Consider the following 16614-nt stretch of genomic DNA (forward strand, 5'->3'; position numbering starts at 1 on the left):
AGGAGTTTGTCTCTGTCTGAGGGGTTGGAGCAAATGCGGTTGTATCGTAGAGATTGGCTGTAGACAATGGATCGTGTGATATGGTCTGGATGAAAGCTGGAGGCAGATAGGTAGGCATAGCGGTCAGTAGGTTTCTGGTATAGGGTGGTGTTGATGTCACCATCGCTTATTAGCACTGTCGTGTCCAGGAAGTGTATCTCTTGTGTGGACTGGTCCAGGCTGAGGTTGATGGTGGGATGGAAATTGTTGAAATCATGGTGGAATTCCTCAAGGGCTTCTTTTCCATGGGTCCAGACTATGAAGATGTCATCAATGTAGCACAAGTAGAGTAGGGGCATTAGGGGACGAGAGCTGAGGAAGCGTTGTTCTAAGTCAGCCATAAAAATGTTGGCATACTGTGGGGCCATGCGGGTCCCCGTAGCAGTGCCGCTGATTTGAAGGTATACATTGTCCCCAAATGTGAAATAGTTATGGGTGAGGACAATGTCACAAAGTTCAGCCCCCAGGCCTGCCGTGACATTATCGGGGATAGTGTTGCTGATGGCTTGTAGTCCATCTTTGTGTGGAATGTTGGTGTAGAGGGCTTCTCCATCCATAGTGGGCAGGATGGTGTTTTCAGGAAGATCACCGATGGATTGTAGTTTCCTCAGGAAGTCAGTGGTGTCTCGAAGATAGCTGGGAGTGCTGGTAGCGTAGGGCCTGAGGAGGGAGTCTACATAGCCAGACAATCCTGCTGTCAGGGTGCCAATGCCTGAGATGATGGGGCGTCCAGGATTTCCAGGTTTCCAGTGTATATAAATCTCCCCACTGTATTTTCCACTTAATGCATCCGATGAAGTGAGCTGTAGCTCATGAAAGCTTATGCTCAAATAAATTTGTTAGTCTCTAAGGTGCCACAAGTACTCCTTTTCTTTTTTGCAGATACAGACTAACACAGCTGCTACTCTGAAACCTAGTTTTAAGGAGGGATTGGAAGGCCAGAAAGAAGGCACGTGATCAGATAGTATGGTAGATAGAGTCTAAATGCATGGAGTTGTATGAAAGAAGGATTGTAACCAAAAAAAAAGGCCAAAGAATCAATTAGGAGAAAAGATGAGGCAGAGAATGAGATAGGGAGTTTACTATGAGATCAGATGCTGAAGGTGAGGACCAGGAGTTTGAATTTAGGCCAGATGGAAAGGAGAAGTTGGTTGAGGAATTGATCAGCTGGACTATGAGAGGAGAGGAAATGGGAGAAGAGCATGTTCTTTGGTGGATCAGAGAGGAGTGGACGGGAGGATGTGGAGAGCTCAGAGAAGAGTAGGATGACAGTATTTGAAGTACAGATACCCTAGGTGTGGACCATTTTCCCAATGCAGGAATATAAACTGGAAAGGGGAAAGACAGCCTGAGGTAAGGAGGCTGCTGTAAGTGTAGCCTGTGGATAAACAGGGCACTTGTAAGATATTGTGTTGGTGGGTGCGGTATAAAACATATCTAGGTAGTTAGAATGGACAGATGGAGAAAAGGAAAGAATACAGCAGAAGAGGTGGGAGTCAGCACAGACATGTGGGATTGAATGAGCCCACGGGGGAAGTAAGTAGAGGAAGAAGAGGATGTGGCCTATAATGGAAATATGTAGGACTCCAACAAAGAGAGGGAGGGACTGGAGAATGAGCCCTGAAGGAAATGCTGAAAGCTGGGTCAGTAAGGTAAGAGGAAGTCATGAGAGTATAATGCCACAGAAGCTCAGTGAAGGGGGCATGAGGAGGAGGAAGTGATCAACTGTGAATGGAAAGAAAAGGGAAGGTGGGAAGGGTGTACAGGGCAGGGGAAAAGTGGATAAGAGGAGCATGTAAGGAGTGACACTTAGGTGAACAGATGGTGAGGGAGAAGGAGGGTGAGGGTTGGTGCAAACAGCCAATCAGCACAGGGCAGAGAAAATCCAGGCAACATTGTAGAAAGCTCTCTGAGTTTCCAAGGGTCCCTGTTTTGGCTGTTTCTGCCTCTACCATCTGGAGTCTGGCTCCTCTACACAGTTTTTTCCCCAGGCCATGTGGTGGGAGGAAGGCACCATCCAGGCCCTAGTGCCCCCAGAGTGGGGGAGTTAATGGAAAGACGACTAACTCCTTTGGGCTGGGGAGCCAGTCATGGGAGCACAAGAACTGGGTTTGTGCCTAGGGTTGCTAACTGTCTAATCTCACAAATCCCTGCCCCTTCTCCCAGGCCCCGCCCTGCTCACTACATTCCCTCTCCCTCCATTGCTCGCTCTCCCCCATGCTCACTCACTGTCACTGGGCTGGGGTAGGGGCTTGGGGTGCAGGAGGGGGCTTGAGGTGCAGGCTTCGGACAAGAGGTGCTTACCTCAGTTGGCTCCCGGGAGGTGGCTCAGTGGGGCTAAAGCAGGCTCCCTGCCTGTCCTGGCTCTGCACCACTCCCAGAAGCAGCTGGCATGTCCCTGTGGCCCCTGGGGGGAACAGGGGGCTCTGTACGCCACCTACGCCCGCAAGCGCCACCCCCCAGCTCCCGTTGGCCACAGTTCCCAGCCAGTGGGAGCTGCTGAGTCAGCGCTGGTGGCGGGGGCAACGCGTGGAGATACCTGCCCCTCGCCCCCGCCTCAGGGGCTGCAGGGATGTGCCAGCCGCTTTCGGGAGCAGCACAGGGCCAGGGCAGGCAGGGAGCCTCCTTTAGCCCTGCTGCGCCCCCAGACTTTCAGTACCTAAAACGTATGGTTTGGCTTCAATAGCCTCAGAGGTAGGGCCTGATTCTGGGAGACTCCTGGTGAAACAGGGAGCGTTGGCAACCCTAATTGTGCCTGGCCCATGTGCCGGGATAGAAAAGCTCCTTGCATCCTTACCCTAAACTTGTGTATCTGAGCAGAGATGGGTGTAATATAGCCTTTAGTATATGGGGGGGAAAGCCATTAAAGAGCTGCAATTAACCCCCAATGGTACGTTATTGTTGTACATTATTATTATGGTAAATATGAATATTGCCTGGTTAGTGAACAAAAAGTTTGCCATTAAATAATGTATCAGGTCTCCACACATCAAGAAGAAAAGACAAAGACTGTTGTTTGTACATCTTGTCTGTCTTTTATATGAAAATGAATAAAAGTATCGATGGCTTCATTTAAATGAATCCTAAAAGGAAACTTTTCAATTTACCTAACTGTTTATTCTGATGGAAAAGACTGAACTGAGTCAGTGACTTGTCATTTTGTGTGTTCAGACTACACAATATCCTCATCTGTTTGTCAGGGAATTGGATTGAAATGTCACTTTATCTTTGTCTAATGTGAGCCATGAAATTGGTCTTGTCAGATCACCTGCTTATTGTAAAAAACAACAGCTCTTTTCTAATAGGTGACATAAAAGTAATCAAACACTGAACAGAAAGGAAAAGAGTGGGGTGGAATTGATTAAGTGTATTTCGTAAAGTAAATTAGTCTTCTACATATGGTCCATGGGTTGAACTTTTCTAATAGTGGTCAGATCCAACATAGGTTCATTCTGTTCTCCTAAATTTAATCTTTCTGAGAAGGGCATCAGATTATTAGAATACAAACTGCTTATTGAGTTCAAACAAGGTAAACCTAGGTTTCAGACTGGTTAGAAGGAGATCTGCTGGGTTTTTAAGTAAGGGCATAGAAGGGAAGCCATCTGTACCATCGGTAGCTCTTATTTCTGCATTTTGTCAAATGGAAGATTTAGCACCTTGAATAGAGTTGAATGTGTTTTGGATCTTTAGAAGAAAGAGTGTGTTCCAAAACTGAGGGCAAAATCATTTTGAGACCAGGGCAAGATTTCAGAAATTATTAAAGACTTGTCATCAAGGGTGTCAACAGTTGTGAAATCGTGAATGCTTAAGTATATCTAAGTGTTTATATTCTCTTTATATGCCTGCCTGCCTGCCTGTGCCTGTTTTTCTCTCTCCCTGGCTCTCTTATAAGGAGAGCTGATAGCACTGCCTGACACTTTCCAGTATAAGACCCTGTCTTCAGTTGCTTATAACTTTGCCAAATGTTAACATTTTGAGCTAAAATTTTCCATACCAGTTTATTAACTACAAAGAGAGATGTCAGCCTCTGCCTCTGTGTTGATTTCTGAGCCTAAATCAGATAACAATCTAGAACCATTACCTGCTACACTTGATCCCAGAGTTGTTGGGCTGTATTGGGACTGCTCACATATTCATAAAACTGGATCTGTGGGGAGCTTAGAATTACTTCTGTGTCTGAAAGGGACAACCTCTTGGAGCCTTATGGCCATGCTGAATATTTAGTAATGCCATTTGGACTGACTAATGCCCCAGAGAGGATCCAACACTTAATTAACGATGTGTTACAAGACCTATTGGACCAGTTCTTGGTGGTATACTTAGTCTGAGAAGATCAATGTATTATCTATCTGGACCAAAATGCCACTCACATCCACACAGTTCTGGAGAGACTATAACAACATGGTCTCTACATTAAATTTGAGAAGTACACATTTGATCAGACCTCAACTGAGTTCCTGGGTTTCATCCTGTCCCTGGAAAGAATCAAGATGGACCCATGCAAGGTTCAGGCTTTCTGCGAGTGGATATGCCACCACAATGTGTTTGACCTACAACAGTTTTTAGGCTTTGTAAACTTCTACCGGAGGTTCATTTCAATTTTTTTGAAACAAGCCAAGCCCCTTGCTGCCCTATTCTGGAAAAACACCAAGTTCCATTGAGTGCTCAAGGCCTAGGATGCATTTGAGGAGTTGAAACTTGCCTTCTCCACTCCAATATTGACTCCCCCAGACGTAACGCAAGCTTTTGTTGTAGAAGCTGACGCCTCTAGTATGGCAAATAGGATAATCCTCTTCCAAAGGCATGGACGCAAGCTAATGCTGCACCCTATTGATTACTATGCAAGGATGCTTACCCCCGCTGGTCAAAACTGTGAGATCTTGGACAAGAAGCTCCTGTTAATTAAGACCCCTTCCAAAAGTGGTGACACTACTTGGAAGGGGCCCTCAATTCAATCCAAGTGCTTACCAATCATAAGAACTTGGAGTACCTGTGCAGGGCCAAGGCCCTAAATCAGAAACAGCTTTGTTGGGCCCTACTCTTCTCCCAGTTCAACTTTACCTTGACCTACTGTGCTGAAACTCTAAATGGAAAGGCTGACACCTTGTCCCAAAGATGAGGCTTCAGGCTTAGGGCAGCCTGCATTCTAAAGTCCCATAATTTCCTTAGAGCAGCTTGCCACCAGGATCTGCTCGTGCTCATCCATTTTGCCTTTGTCTCCAGAGTTCCATGCACATTGGCCATTATCAATTAAGATCCACACAACACTCAGGAAGGGTCATGTTCATAAGGGACTGCATCTGTGTTCTCTAGAACTTGCAAGATTGGCAGGTCTATAACCATGCCTTGACTCCACCTTGGCAGGACACTTAGGGCAACATAAAATCTAACAATCGATGTCCCATTTCTTCTGGTGGATTTGAATGTACTGTGACAAAGTTCCTCCTCTACCTTGGTGAGTCCTGCGCTTATTGGCGGATTTTTCTCGCTTCAGAGATTCACAGTCCTCAGTTTGGCCACTTTCGTGGCTCAAATCTGCCATTCACTCAGAAAACCTCATCACTGGCCAGCATGGGGAAAAAAGGAGTAAGAACAATCCCTGCAGTTTCTGCTGATCCACCATGTGGGTCGGGGACCAGCTCAGAGACCTTCCCCTCTGGCGGAAGCTCCTGTGTTGGGTCAGGAGTTGGGAAGTTTGGGGGGAACCTGGGCCCACCCTCTACCCCGGATTCCAGCCCAGGGCCCTGTGGACTGCAGCTGTCTAGAGTGCCTTCTGGAACAGCTGCGCGACAGCTACAATTCCCTGGGCTACTTCCCCATGGCCTCCTCCCAACACCTTCATTGTCCTCACCACAGGACTTTCCTCCTGATGTCTGTTAACGCTTGTACTCCTCAGTCCTCCAGAAGCACATCCTCTCACTCCCAGCTCCTTACGCACACCTCACTAACTGGAGTGAGAGCCTTTTTTAAACCGGGTGTCCTGATTAGCCTTAATTAATTCTAGCAGCTTCCCAATTGGCTACAGGTGTCCTAATTAGCCTGTCTGCCTAAATTAGTTCTAGAAAGTTCTGACTGTTCTGGAATAGTCCCTGTTGTTTTACCCAGGGAAAAGGGACCTGCTTAACCTGGAACTAATGTATCTATATTCAATCACTCTTTTGTAGCCATCTGGCCTGACCCTGTCACAGTACCCCATAATAAGAATATAGGAATGGCCGTTCTGGGGCAAACCAAAAGTCCATCTAGCTCAGTATCCTGTCTTCTGACAGTGGCCAATGTCAGGTGCTTCAGAGGGAATGAACAGAACAGGTAATCATCAAGTGATCCATTCTCTATCACCCATTCCCAGATTCCGGCAAACAGAGACTAGGGACACCGTTCCTGCCCATCCTGGCTAATAGCCATAGATGGACCAATCCTTATAAGATCGAGATCTTTGTAGTGTGACAGGGTCAGGCCAGATGGCTACAGGACAGTGATAGAAGGTAGATATATTAGTCCCAGATTCCTCCGGTCCCTTTCCCCTGAGTAAGATAATGGGCTTTTCCAGAACAATCAGGAAGTTGCTGGAATCAATTATGGCAGGCAGGCTCATTAGGACACCTAGAGCCAATTAAGAAGCTGCTAGAATCGATGAGGACAGGCAGGCTAATCAGGGCACCTGGTTTAAAAAGGACCTCACTTCAGTTAGCGATGTGTGTGTGCAAGGAGCTGGGAGCAAGAGGCGCGCAAGAAGCTGAGAGTGAGAAGGTGTACTGCTGGAGGACTGTGAAGTACAAGCATTACCAGACATCAGGAGGAGGGTCCTGTGGGGAGGGTAAAGAAGGTGTTGGGAGGAGGCCATGGGGAAGTAGCCCAGGGAGTTGTAGCTGTCATACAGCTGTTACAGGAGACACTGTAGACAGCTGCAATCCACAGGGCCCTGGGCTGGAACCTGGAGTAGAGGGGGGGCCCAGGTTCCCCCATCCCCGCAACTCCCTATTTGATATAAGAGGAGTTGACCTGGACTGTGGATCCCACCAGAGGGGAAGGTCTCTGGCCTGTCCCCTGACCCATTAGGTGGGCCAGCAGAGACTGTGGGGATTGTTCTCCTCCTTTTCCCCATGCTGGCCAGTGATGAGGGTAGCTGAGTGAATGGCAGGTTTGTGCCACTAACAAAAGGGGATTGCTGTGAACCTCTGAGCAAATCTGCCAGAAAGCGCAGAACCCCCCAAGGCAGAGGAGGAACTTTGTCACAGTAGCTTCCTGCCAGGTTTCGGCCTGCACCAAGATCTCATGCCAAAAACCTTGTGAACACTTCCAACCTCTGGGCACCCCATCTCTGCTCTGGGAGGCCATTTTATTGAACTTCATGGTGGTTTCATGACCAGTTTCACAGTAGTAGATTAGTTTTGTAAGATGTCTCACTTCATTCCCTGAACAGGTTTACCCTCCGTGGATTAAACCACCTGGCTTTGAATAAACAACATAATATATCTTCATGGGCTCCTGGATCACATCACCTATGACTGGGGGCCACAATTTACTGCCTGCTTCTGGCCTGAAGCCCTGCATTTGTGCGCACCTGTCCTCTGTCTACCATCCTCAACTGACCAGCTAAATGGGAAAAAATCAATGAGATCCTTGAACAATACTTACGATGCTACATCAGTCATCACCAGGATGACTGGTCTTCACTGTTACTCTATGCAGAGTTCTCTTACAATAATGTGGACCATGTATCTGCAGGCCACAGCCCCTTGTTTATCAACTATGGGTACCACGCCCGATTTCACCCACAACTACCCACATTCTCCCCCAACCCCTCTGACTCAGACCTAATACAACACATCCATAATATCCAAGAGGAGGAGGTGAAGGGACACCTTGACAAGTTGTAGGGGGAATACAAAAGGCACATGGACAACAGGTCTCCATCTCCCTCTTCACAGGGAAAAAAGTATGGCTTTCAACAGAACACCTCTGTAGTCAGACAGTCTCGGAAACTAGACTACCAGTTCCTTCGCCTGTACTTGATTTGGCTACAAAACAATATAGTCACCTTACAGCTCCAGCTCCTTCGATCCCATAGAGTCCACCCCATATTTCATGTCTTACTTCTAAACCTACGCTAAGAACACATTTCCCCATAGAGCCCACCCCCACTGTTACAAGTACAGGTCAGGAGGAATACATTGTTCACAAAGTCCTTGACTGTAAGATCAAGCAAGGAAAATTATGGTATCTAATTGATTAGGAAGGTTACAGCCCAGAGGAATGCTTGGGAGCCTGGTGAGAACGTTCACACTTCTGCCCTGGTTTGGGCCTTCCAAAGGAGCTACCCTGAGAAACCTGGATCCATGTCACCCAGAGGGTGCCCCTAGAGGAGAGGGTGATGTCATGACCCCTGGGTCACGAACCTGGACCTATGCTCCAGTCTTCCAACTGGCAGCCTATAGCTTGATAACTCTGCCCCAAGGTCCTATTGGTGGCATCCCATAGCGGCTGACTGGCCACTGGCCCTATTTAAACCACCGACAGGAACAGGAAGCTGATCGAACAACTGGGTTCCACTGGGCTCTGGACTGTGTGCCTTTTGCTTCCTGCTCCTGCTACCCATTCCTGCGACAGTCTAACCATTCCTGCTTCCCTGGCTTGATTTCCTGGCATCCCGACATGGCTTCACTTCTGGCATCCCAACCTCCGGTTTGTCTCCTACCTCTGACCACTTGGTAGACCAGGGATGCTGGAGCAATTTGTATAGTGGGAATGCTGAGAGCCATTGAACCAAACTGTAAACCCTGTATATAATGGAAACCACTTCAAACTAGGGGTGCTGCAGCACCCCTAGCACCTCTAGTTCCAGCACCTGTGGTAGACCTGACCTGACCTCATTCTCATTCTCACTTCATGGCTCTGATCTCCAGTTTGTCATCTGCTTCTATCCTCCTGGTATTCTGACAGAGCCAGCTCTTGACTCCTGTCTCATGGTTGCACATTCTGGCTATGACTATTATGGTATGGCCACCCACGGACCAGCCATGACACTTGAGCTGTATTTTTCTGGAAAATTTAACACACCACAGTTGAATAATTTTTGAGAATGAGGCCAGGAAAAATACATTGTTTTGCCCATGTTACAAAATTGTGGTGACCTTTTTCTTTGAAAAGCTGTAGCACCTCCAAGCTTCAGAGAGGGACTTGACATTTGGTGAGATCTCAGCTGAAGTATTGTGTCCAGTTATGGGCCACACACTTTAAAAGATGTGGAGAAATTGGAGAGAGTCCAGAGGAGAGCAAGAAAAATAAGAGATTTGGAAAATATGACCTGTGAGGAAAGGTTGAAAGAATGGGCAAGTTTCGTCTTGAGAAGAGAAGCTCAGGGGGACATAAGTCTTCAAATATGTAAAAGATTGCTATAATGAAGATGATCAATTGTTATCTATGTCTGAGGGTAGGACAAGAAGTAAACATCTTAGTTTGCAGCAAGGGAGATTTAGGTTAGAAATTAGAAAGCTTTTCCTTAACTATAAGAATAGTTAAGCACTGGAATAGGTTACCCAGGGAGGTTGTAGAATTCCTGTCATTGGAGGTTTTTAAGAACAGATTAGACAAACAGCTCTCAGGGATGGTCTTAGGGATACTTAATCGTGCCTCAGTGCAGGGGGCTGGACTAGATTACCTCTTGTGGTCTCTTCCAGCCCTATGTTTCTACGATTCTGTGATCAAGGTGAAAAATTGCAGGGCTCAGTGAGAATATATCTGTAATGTAGCTTTGACCACCTCACCTGCTCTCTACCTCCTGAATCATCTTGATGGAACTAACTCTGAAATTCAAATCTTTGAGCTTCTTCAACCAGTTGCTATTTAATTTTTTTAAAAAGCCTGTTTAAGCCCCAGAATGTGCAAGATTCCATACTGGGTAGTAACAGCTTCTCTTAACACAAAAGCGTGACTGCTTTGAAGTCAGATATCTTGCAGTCCTGGAACAAGCCGTACTAAGTAATCAACAGACAGGAAATGTCTGTTTTTAAGAGTGTGTAACTCATTTAAATCTGAACAAATTTTCATGAGGACAGAAAAGGCAACTCTCTGATTGCAAGGCTATTCTGCCTGCCAAATTTCAAGTCCTTATGGAAAACCAGGGAGGTGCTAGAGCTCTTCCAAAAATGTTCAGAAGAATTTTATAATAAAAGTGTAAGGCAGCCTAAATATAGGGATTGCTGCCTCTCTCTATGTATATGTAAAAAGTGCATATCTGTGCATGTATTTAGTATTTTACTTTTTTGCATGTAACTCCTTTAGGATAAGCAAAAGGCTACTTTTCATTTTGGGTGAACTGTTTTTTTGTTCTCATTTTTACTTTAATTGTTCCTTTGGTGTTGGCCACCATTATAGCATCTATCTAAAGCTTTCCATTGATCTGCCATCAATGGACATTAACTTCTGGTGCTGTAACAGGAGAGTGTTTGGTATTTCCTCTTCTTATTTGGACATGCCCCATCACCCTCACACCACTGGTTTGGAATGCCCCAACTGTTCTCATGTCCAGAGTTGTTAAACCATTAAATTTGCTCCATGAAGAAACAAACTTTCTTTATCAAGCTGTATTGATATTTTAATTTTAAAAGCCAAACTGAAAAGGGTGTTGCAGTATTGAATAGCTTGGTTTACTTTACATCCATAAGAGTTAAGTGAGAAATAACCTTTTCTAACTTAAACAGTTTTATTGCCCTGATATTGCTACCTACAAACTCCCCACACCCCACAAAATAAATTAGTGTATCCCTTCGTAAATATACATAATTACTACAGCCATTAAAAATGTATCATTTTGGTTAAGCCAACTGTTTTCAAATTAGGATATAGTGCACATATATGGCATAGATGGCTGGGAAAATATAGATCAGAAAATAACTAGGATATTTAGTGAGACCCTATTTGATGGCCACCACTAAAATTGCCTCCCAGGGAAAAAAGCATGCTGCTGCCAACTGTAACATATGCAGAGTATGGTATTTAATTGAATAATTGATCCAAACTCTTCATTGTCATACCTAGAAATACCCCTTTTAGTGAAAAGGAGGAAAAGCTAAACTATATGAAGGAATAACTTGGGTAAAACTATGGTCATTCATTATCAGTTCATTATATAAAGTTTAATATTTTACAATATGCAGTAATAATATAGCCATTTATCTTTCATTACAGTATCCTTGACTACTTCAATTATTTTCTATTACACTATATACTTAACTTCATGACCCTTATTTTTTAGCCAATTGTCAGTTAAATATAAGTGCAGTATGTATGATGATAGATTCGTTTTATACGTGTTCAATCTTTAGCTGGAAGATTACCTTCAGAGTAGAATCATGGTATGTGCAGGCTTTTGCTGGAACCACACAACTGAATTTAACCTATTTTGTACTTTGGTCATAGGGGAATGAAAAAATACCCCAGGGGATGAAAAAGCAATAAAATAATGTCTATTTCAAATACTTGTAAGACTTTAAATGAATTGGTGTAACTACTGACCTTTATGACCTGACTCCTGAGTTTGCATTTTGATGGCAGTTGAACAGCCATTACTAGCATTTGAAACTTGAAAGTAATTAACTGTTCTTTCAGCATGGCTGCATAAATGGCTTAGAATGCTCTATAAAAGTTCTATTTCACATCCTGGTTCAAGAAGGAGCCTAATGATTTAAATTGATGCTTAATCATTTTGAATTAAGTCAAAACTATTTAAAGATATACAGTTTCTGCAGGAAGCCATCGTTTATATATTTCAGAAACAATAATGTCAATAAAACTACACTAAATTTCTAATCCCCAGAAGCTGAAGCTAGAGTTTGTCCTATATTGATGCTGACATATAATATAGTTTTTCTTGATAAAAATTAAAGGTTTATAGGCTGTTGCTGTACTCTACATGTAGTAGTTTACCACTATATTTTAAACTGGATTTGTGTGTCTGTAGTAAGTAGTAATAATTAGTAAGCATCTTTGGAGAACTTTTGGACTGTTGTCTAGTTTTACCATGTTTTTCCTTACGGAGTCAGTGGGAATATCTCATTAAAGTGAAAATACGTAATGTATCTTGTATCTTCCCATGATGTGATGCCATACTTTAGCATGGCATTTACTATCCAAGTGCACTCATTGTTATTGGCACAGATCTAGGCCTGGCAGTAACATATAAAAAGGGGTTAAAGATTGATTGCGTCTATTCACCAATAAAGGTTTATAGATCTCTTGCTTCTCAGTCCATAGGAGAAAATAGACTTTTAGTATACTTAGTGTACATCAAGTGTTCTTCAGTAATAAATTAAGTATACTTATCTTACTTTTTGTAAGAGAAGTCCATGTTTGTTATCGGGGCCTCATCTACATTACAGTGTTAGGGTGACTAAAACACCTTATATCAGGCTAAATCTGTCACTGTCTTGATTCCACTGACATAAGTCACCCACTACATTGACTCAATAACTTCACGTCCATGAGAGGCGTAGCACTTAGATGAATGTAGTTAGGATGATGCTACTTACATCGCTTGTTGGTTGTCAGCCCCACAATCTCCCCGTGCCCCGGCACTAACAGCCCAAGCTGTGAGCCCCGCATGTGGCTCAATTTCCTAACTGGGAGCCTATGAGCAGAGAAATTGACATGCTTGTCAGTGTCACAGCTGTTGCTATTTCACATTTTGTCTCTGGCTCAGACTGTCAGACCCAGAATGAGGGTGCTCCAGCTGTGAGCCTGGTGTCAGCTGGAGACAAAATGTGAAATAGCAGCAGCCATGAAACTGACAAGAATGTCAATTTCACAGCTGGTAAGCTCCCTGCTCTGCAATTGAACCCTGCACCAGCTCAGGCGGTGGGCCCTGGGGCAGGGGAGGTCCAGCCGTAAGCCCTGTGTGGCTGTCAGTGCTCCACGCTCTAGCACTCAGTACTCCAGAATGCCCCATTTCAGTCGGTGCAAGCATTCATAGAATCATAGAATATCAGGGTTGGAAGGGACCCCAGAAGGTCATCTAGTCCAACCCCCTGCTCAAAGCAGGACCAATTCCCAGTTAAATCATCCCAGCCAGGGCTTTGTCAAGCCTGACCTTAAAAACCTCTAAGGAAGGAGATTCTACCACCTCCCTAGGTAACGCATTCCAGTGTTTCACCACCCTCTTAGTGAAAAAGTTTTTCCTAATATCCAATCTAAACCTCCCCCACTGCAACTTGAGACCATTACTCCTCGTTCTGTCATCTGCTACCATTGAGAACAGTCTAGAGCCATCCTCTTTGGAACCCCCTTTCAGGTAGTTGAAAGCAGCTATCAAATCCCCCCTCATTCTTCTCTTCTGCAGGCTAAACAATCCCAGCTCCCTCAGCCTCTCCTCATAACTCATGTGTTCCAGTCCCCTAATCATTTTTGTTGCCCTTCGCTGGACTCTCTCCAATTTATCCACATCCTTCTTGAAGCGTGGGGCCCAAAACTGGACACAGTACTCCAGATGAGGCCTCACCAATGTCGAATAGAGGGGAACGATCACGTCCCTCGATCTGCTCGCTATGCCCCTACTTATACATCCCAAAATGCCATTGGCCTTCTTGGCAACAAGGGCACACTGCTGACTCATATCCAGCTTCTCGTCCACTGTCACCCCTAGGTCCTTTTCTGCAGAACTGCTGCCTAGCCATTCGGTCCCTAGTCTGTAGCTGTGCATTGGGTTCTTCCGTCCTAAGTGCAGGACCCTGCACTTATCCTTATTGAACCTCATCAGATTCCTTTTGGCCCAATCTTCCAATTGGTCTAGGTCCTTCTGTATCCTATCCCTCCCCTCCAGCGTATCTACCACTCCTCCCAGTTTAGTATCATCCGCAAATTTGCTGAGAGTGCAATCCACACCATCCTCCAGATCATTTATGAAGATATTGAATAAAACCGGCCCCAGGACCGACCCCTGGGGCACTCCACTTGATACCGGCTGCCAACTAGACATGGAGCCATTGATCACTACCCGTTGAGCCCGACAATTTAGCCAGCTTTCTACCCACCTTATAGTGCATTCATCCAGCCCATACTTCCTTAACTTGCTGACAAGAATACTATGAGAGACCGTGTCAAAAGCTTTGCTAAAGTCAAGAAACAATACATCCACTGCTTTCCCTTCATCCACAGAACCAGTAATCTCATCATAAAAGGCGATTAGATTAGTCAGGCATGACCTTCCCTTGGTGATTCCTGGTGAGGATGTGCATCACTGGCAGAAGGAGGGTAATGTGGACACCAAAAGCCAATTTAATTACTGCAGTGGCTGTGGGTCAATCTAGCTTTTTAAGGCAGACTTCCAAATATGGTTTAGTAAAGATTGTTGTTTGAATGTTTTGGAAGTAGAAACAAATATTGGTAGAATAACTTTTTCCAATTCTTTTTGTTACAGAGCCACCTGTTCCCATTGCGCCACCTCAGTTGTCTTCAGTTGGTGCAACCTATTTATGGATAGAGTTGAATGCTAATTCCATCAATGGGGATGGGCCGATCATTGAGAGGGAGGTAGAGTATCGCACGTCAAGTGGAAGCTGGTATGACAGACAGCCAGTAGACTACACAAGCTACAAAATCGGGCACCTGGATCCTGATACAGAATATGAAATCAGTGTGCTGCTTACAAGACCGGGTGAAGGAGGTACCGGATCCCCAGGCCCAGCTCTCAAAACAAGGACAAAATGTGCTGGTGAGTACCAGAAGGAAGCCAGAAAATTGTAAACAGTTTGCTTGGGTTGAAACCAGCAGGCTACTTTACTAACAGTTGTCACTGTATAGCTTGAACCTGCATGACACAGAAACTAAGTCCAGAATACTTATAAGTATAAACCATTTAGCTTTTGTGAATGGTGACCTTGAAGCCAACCTACAGAGTCATGGTACATTAAATCATACCTGTTCGTGACTGGTAATAATTAGTGCAGAATACAGTGCAGTTTCACTTTCGTGATGTACAGCACACTGTTGGGCTTCATTTCATGATATCCTACCTGCATCAATGCTAGCTTTTTTTGTCCATTATTTTCTGAGCTCACATTACAAGCTATTTTTTGGCATCAGTAGCAGATTCATAAGTCTATAGATGATGTGGAAAAATAGACTTCATAATAGCAAATGTGTTTACTGTTGTGTCTCAATTAATATATGGGATTCAACTAAGGGCAGCTTTCTCAGATGGCTGTCAGTGAGTCCTTTTGTTAAATGAGGTACAGTGATTTATCTTGTTGTATAGAGAGTTTGGCTCTTATATTGTTAAGTGGTAATCAGTGGTGCTGATGTGCTTGTAAATGGATACAAAGCAGGGCTATCGTAGAAACACAATTATATATAATAATCCTGTAGAAAAGTAGCAGTGATATTAGCATTGTTATTAATTTGCTATTCAGCTGTACGAAGAATAAATGAAGGATTGTGAGATACAAAACATTTTTGATGTCAGCATTTTCATTATCATTTTTTATGGAACTTAAACATTTGTTTTAAAACTGAGGAGTTTTCTAGGGTGAAGTTAAGACTAGGGGGACAGATTTTGAGAATCAAATTTCCCTTTCAGAACCTGAATTATAGTAAGCAAATCTGATTTACACACGTTTGTTTCATGTGAACTGGACTACATGCAGATTTGCATATAACAGTATAGTGCCCCATTTGAGTTTGGCCTAGACATATTTCATATTGAGTCTCTACTAACACTGGAGATGAAGGAGGAGAGAAGGACATACAATGCAATGGGGTTTAAAATTTTTAATGTGAATTTCTCCCCCAACATTTTTAATCCCCCTCATGACAGTAAAGCTGGCAGGAGACAAAAAGAAAAGCTTCTGAAGAAAAGGAAATGAAATCATTGGTATGGATTAATTTATACTAGTCTTCAAAGAGCTGATGTATACATTGATCTTTTTGAAAAGATACGGAAAATAACTAGGCAAATCTCCACTGGACTTCGGTGATAGTTACTTCTTACATAACTGTCCAGGCACCAGCAAGTGATTAAACAATGTATTACAAATAGAAACAGTATCCAACAATGTGCAGATTATTCTGTATGTGATGTCAAATGTAGACATAGTGACTTTTTCAGCTTCCTAGTAATATGCTATTGTGTCCAAACTATATTGTAAATAGTGGCTGATTTGTTATTTTTTTATGTGTTATTTGTTGGTTTGTATGTTTTTTTGCTTAGAATGTTTAGGGGTTTTTTTTACAATCTCCCCCCCCCCACACACACACACAAAAAGGACTAAAAAGGCAACACAAAGTATCTATGTATTTCTTATTTCCGAGATTTTCCTCATTAGAATATAATGATTTTAGGACAGTAAATATTTTGGCATAAAATCCATTATAGAGTTCCTTTAACAAGGGCCTCTAGTCCAAGATGCCTTTCCTAAGTGAATAAAACATAATTATCTTTCCAGGTTATATATACTCCTTTCAGGCTCACTCCAAGTACTTTAAAACTAATCTATTTTTCTTTATATTTTGATTTCTTGTTCCTATGAGTAGACACCATAGTGTCAGATGAGTTAGTGTGAATTATTACCCAGAGAGTTACAG

At 43.8% G+C, this 16614-nt stretch overlaps 1 protein-coding gene across 9 annotated transcripts in view; it reads left to right on the top strand.

The window, feature by feature from the left end:
* PTPRM (protein tyrosine phosphatase receptor type M) overlaps positions 1 to 16614 on the top strand; it is an 835052-nt gene that overhangs the window by 447797 nt on the left and 370641 nt on the right. For all 9 annotated transcript variants that reach the window (XM_073331568.2, XM_073331567.2, XM_073331560.2 and 6 more), the window contains one exon: positions 14453 to 14746. In XM_073331568.2, coding sequence (XP_073187669.1) covers positions 14453 to 14746 — 294 coding nt within the window. The remainder of the gene's footprint in view (positions 1 to 14452; positions 14747 to 16614) is intronic.

The sequence above is a fragment of the Lepidochelys kempii genome, chromosome 2, assembly GCF_965140285.1.
Source record: "Lepidochelys kempii isolate rLepKem1 chromosome 2, rLepKem1.hap1, whole genome shotgun sequence".
NCBI classification, from domain to species: domain Eukaryota; kingdom Metazoa; phylum Chordata; order Testudines; family Cheloniidae; genus Lepidochelys; species Lepidochelys kempii.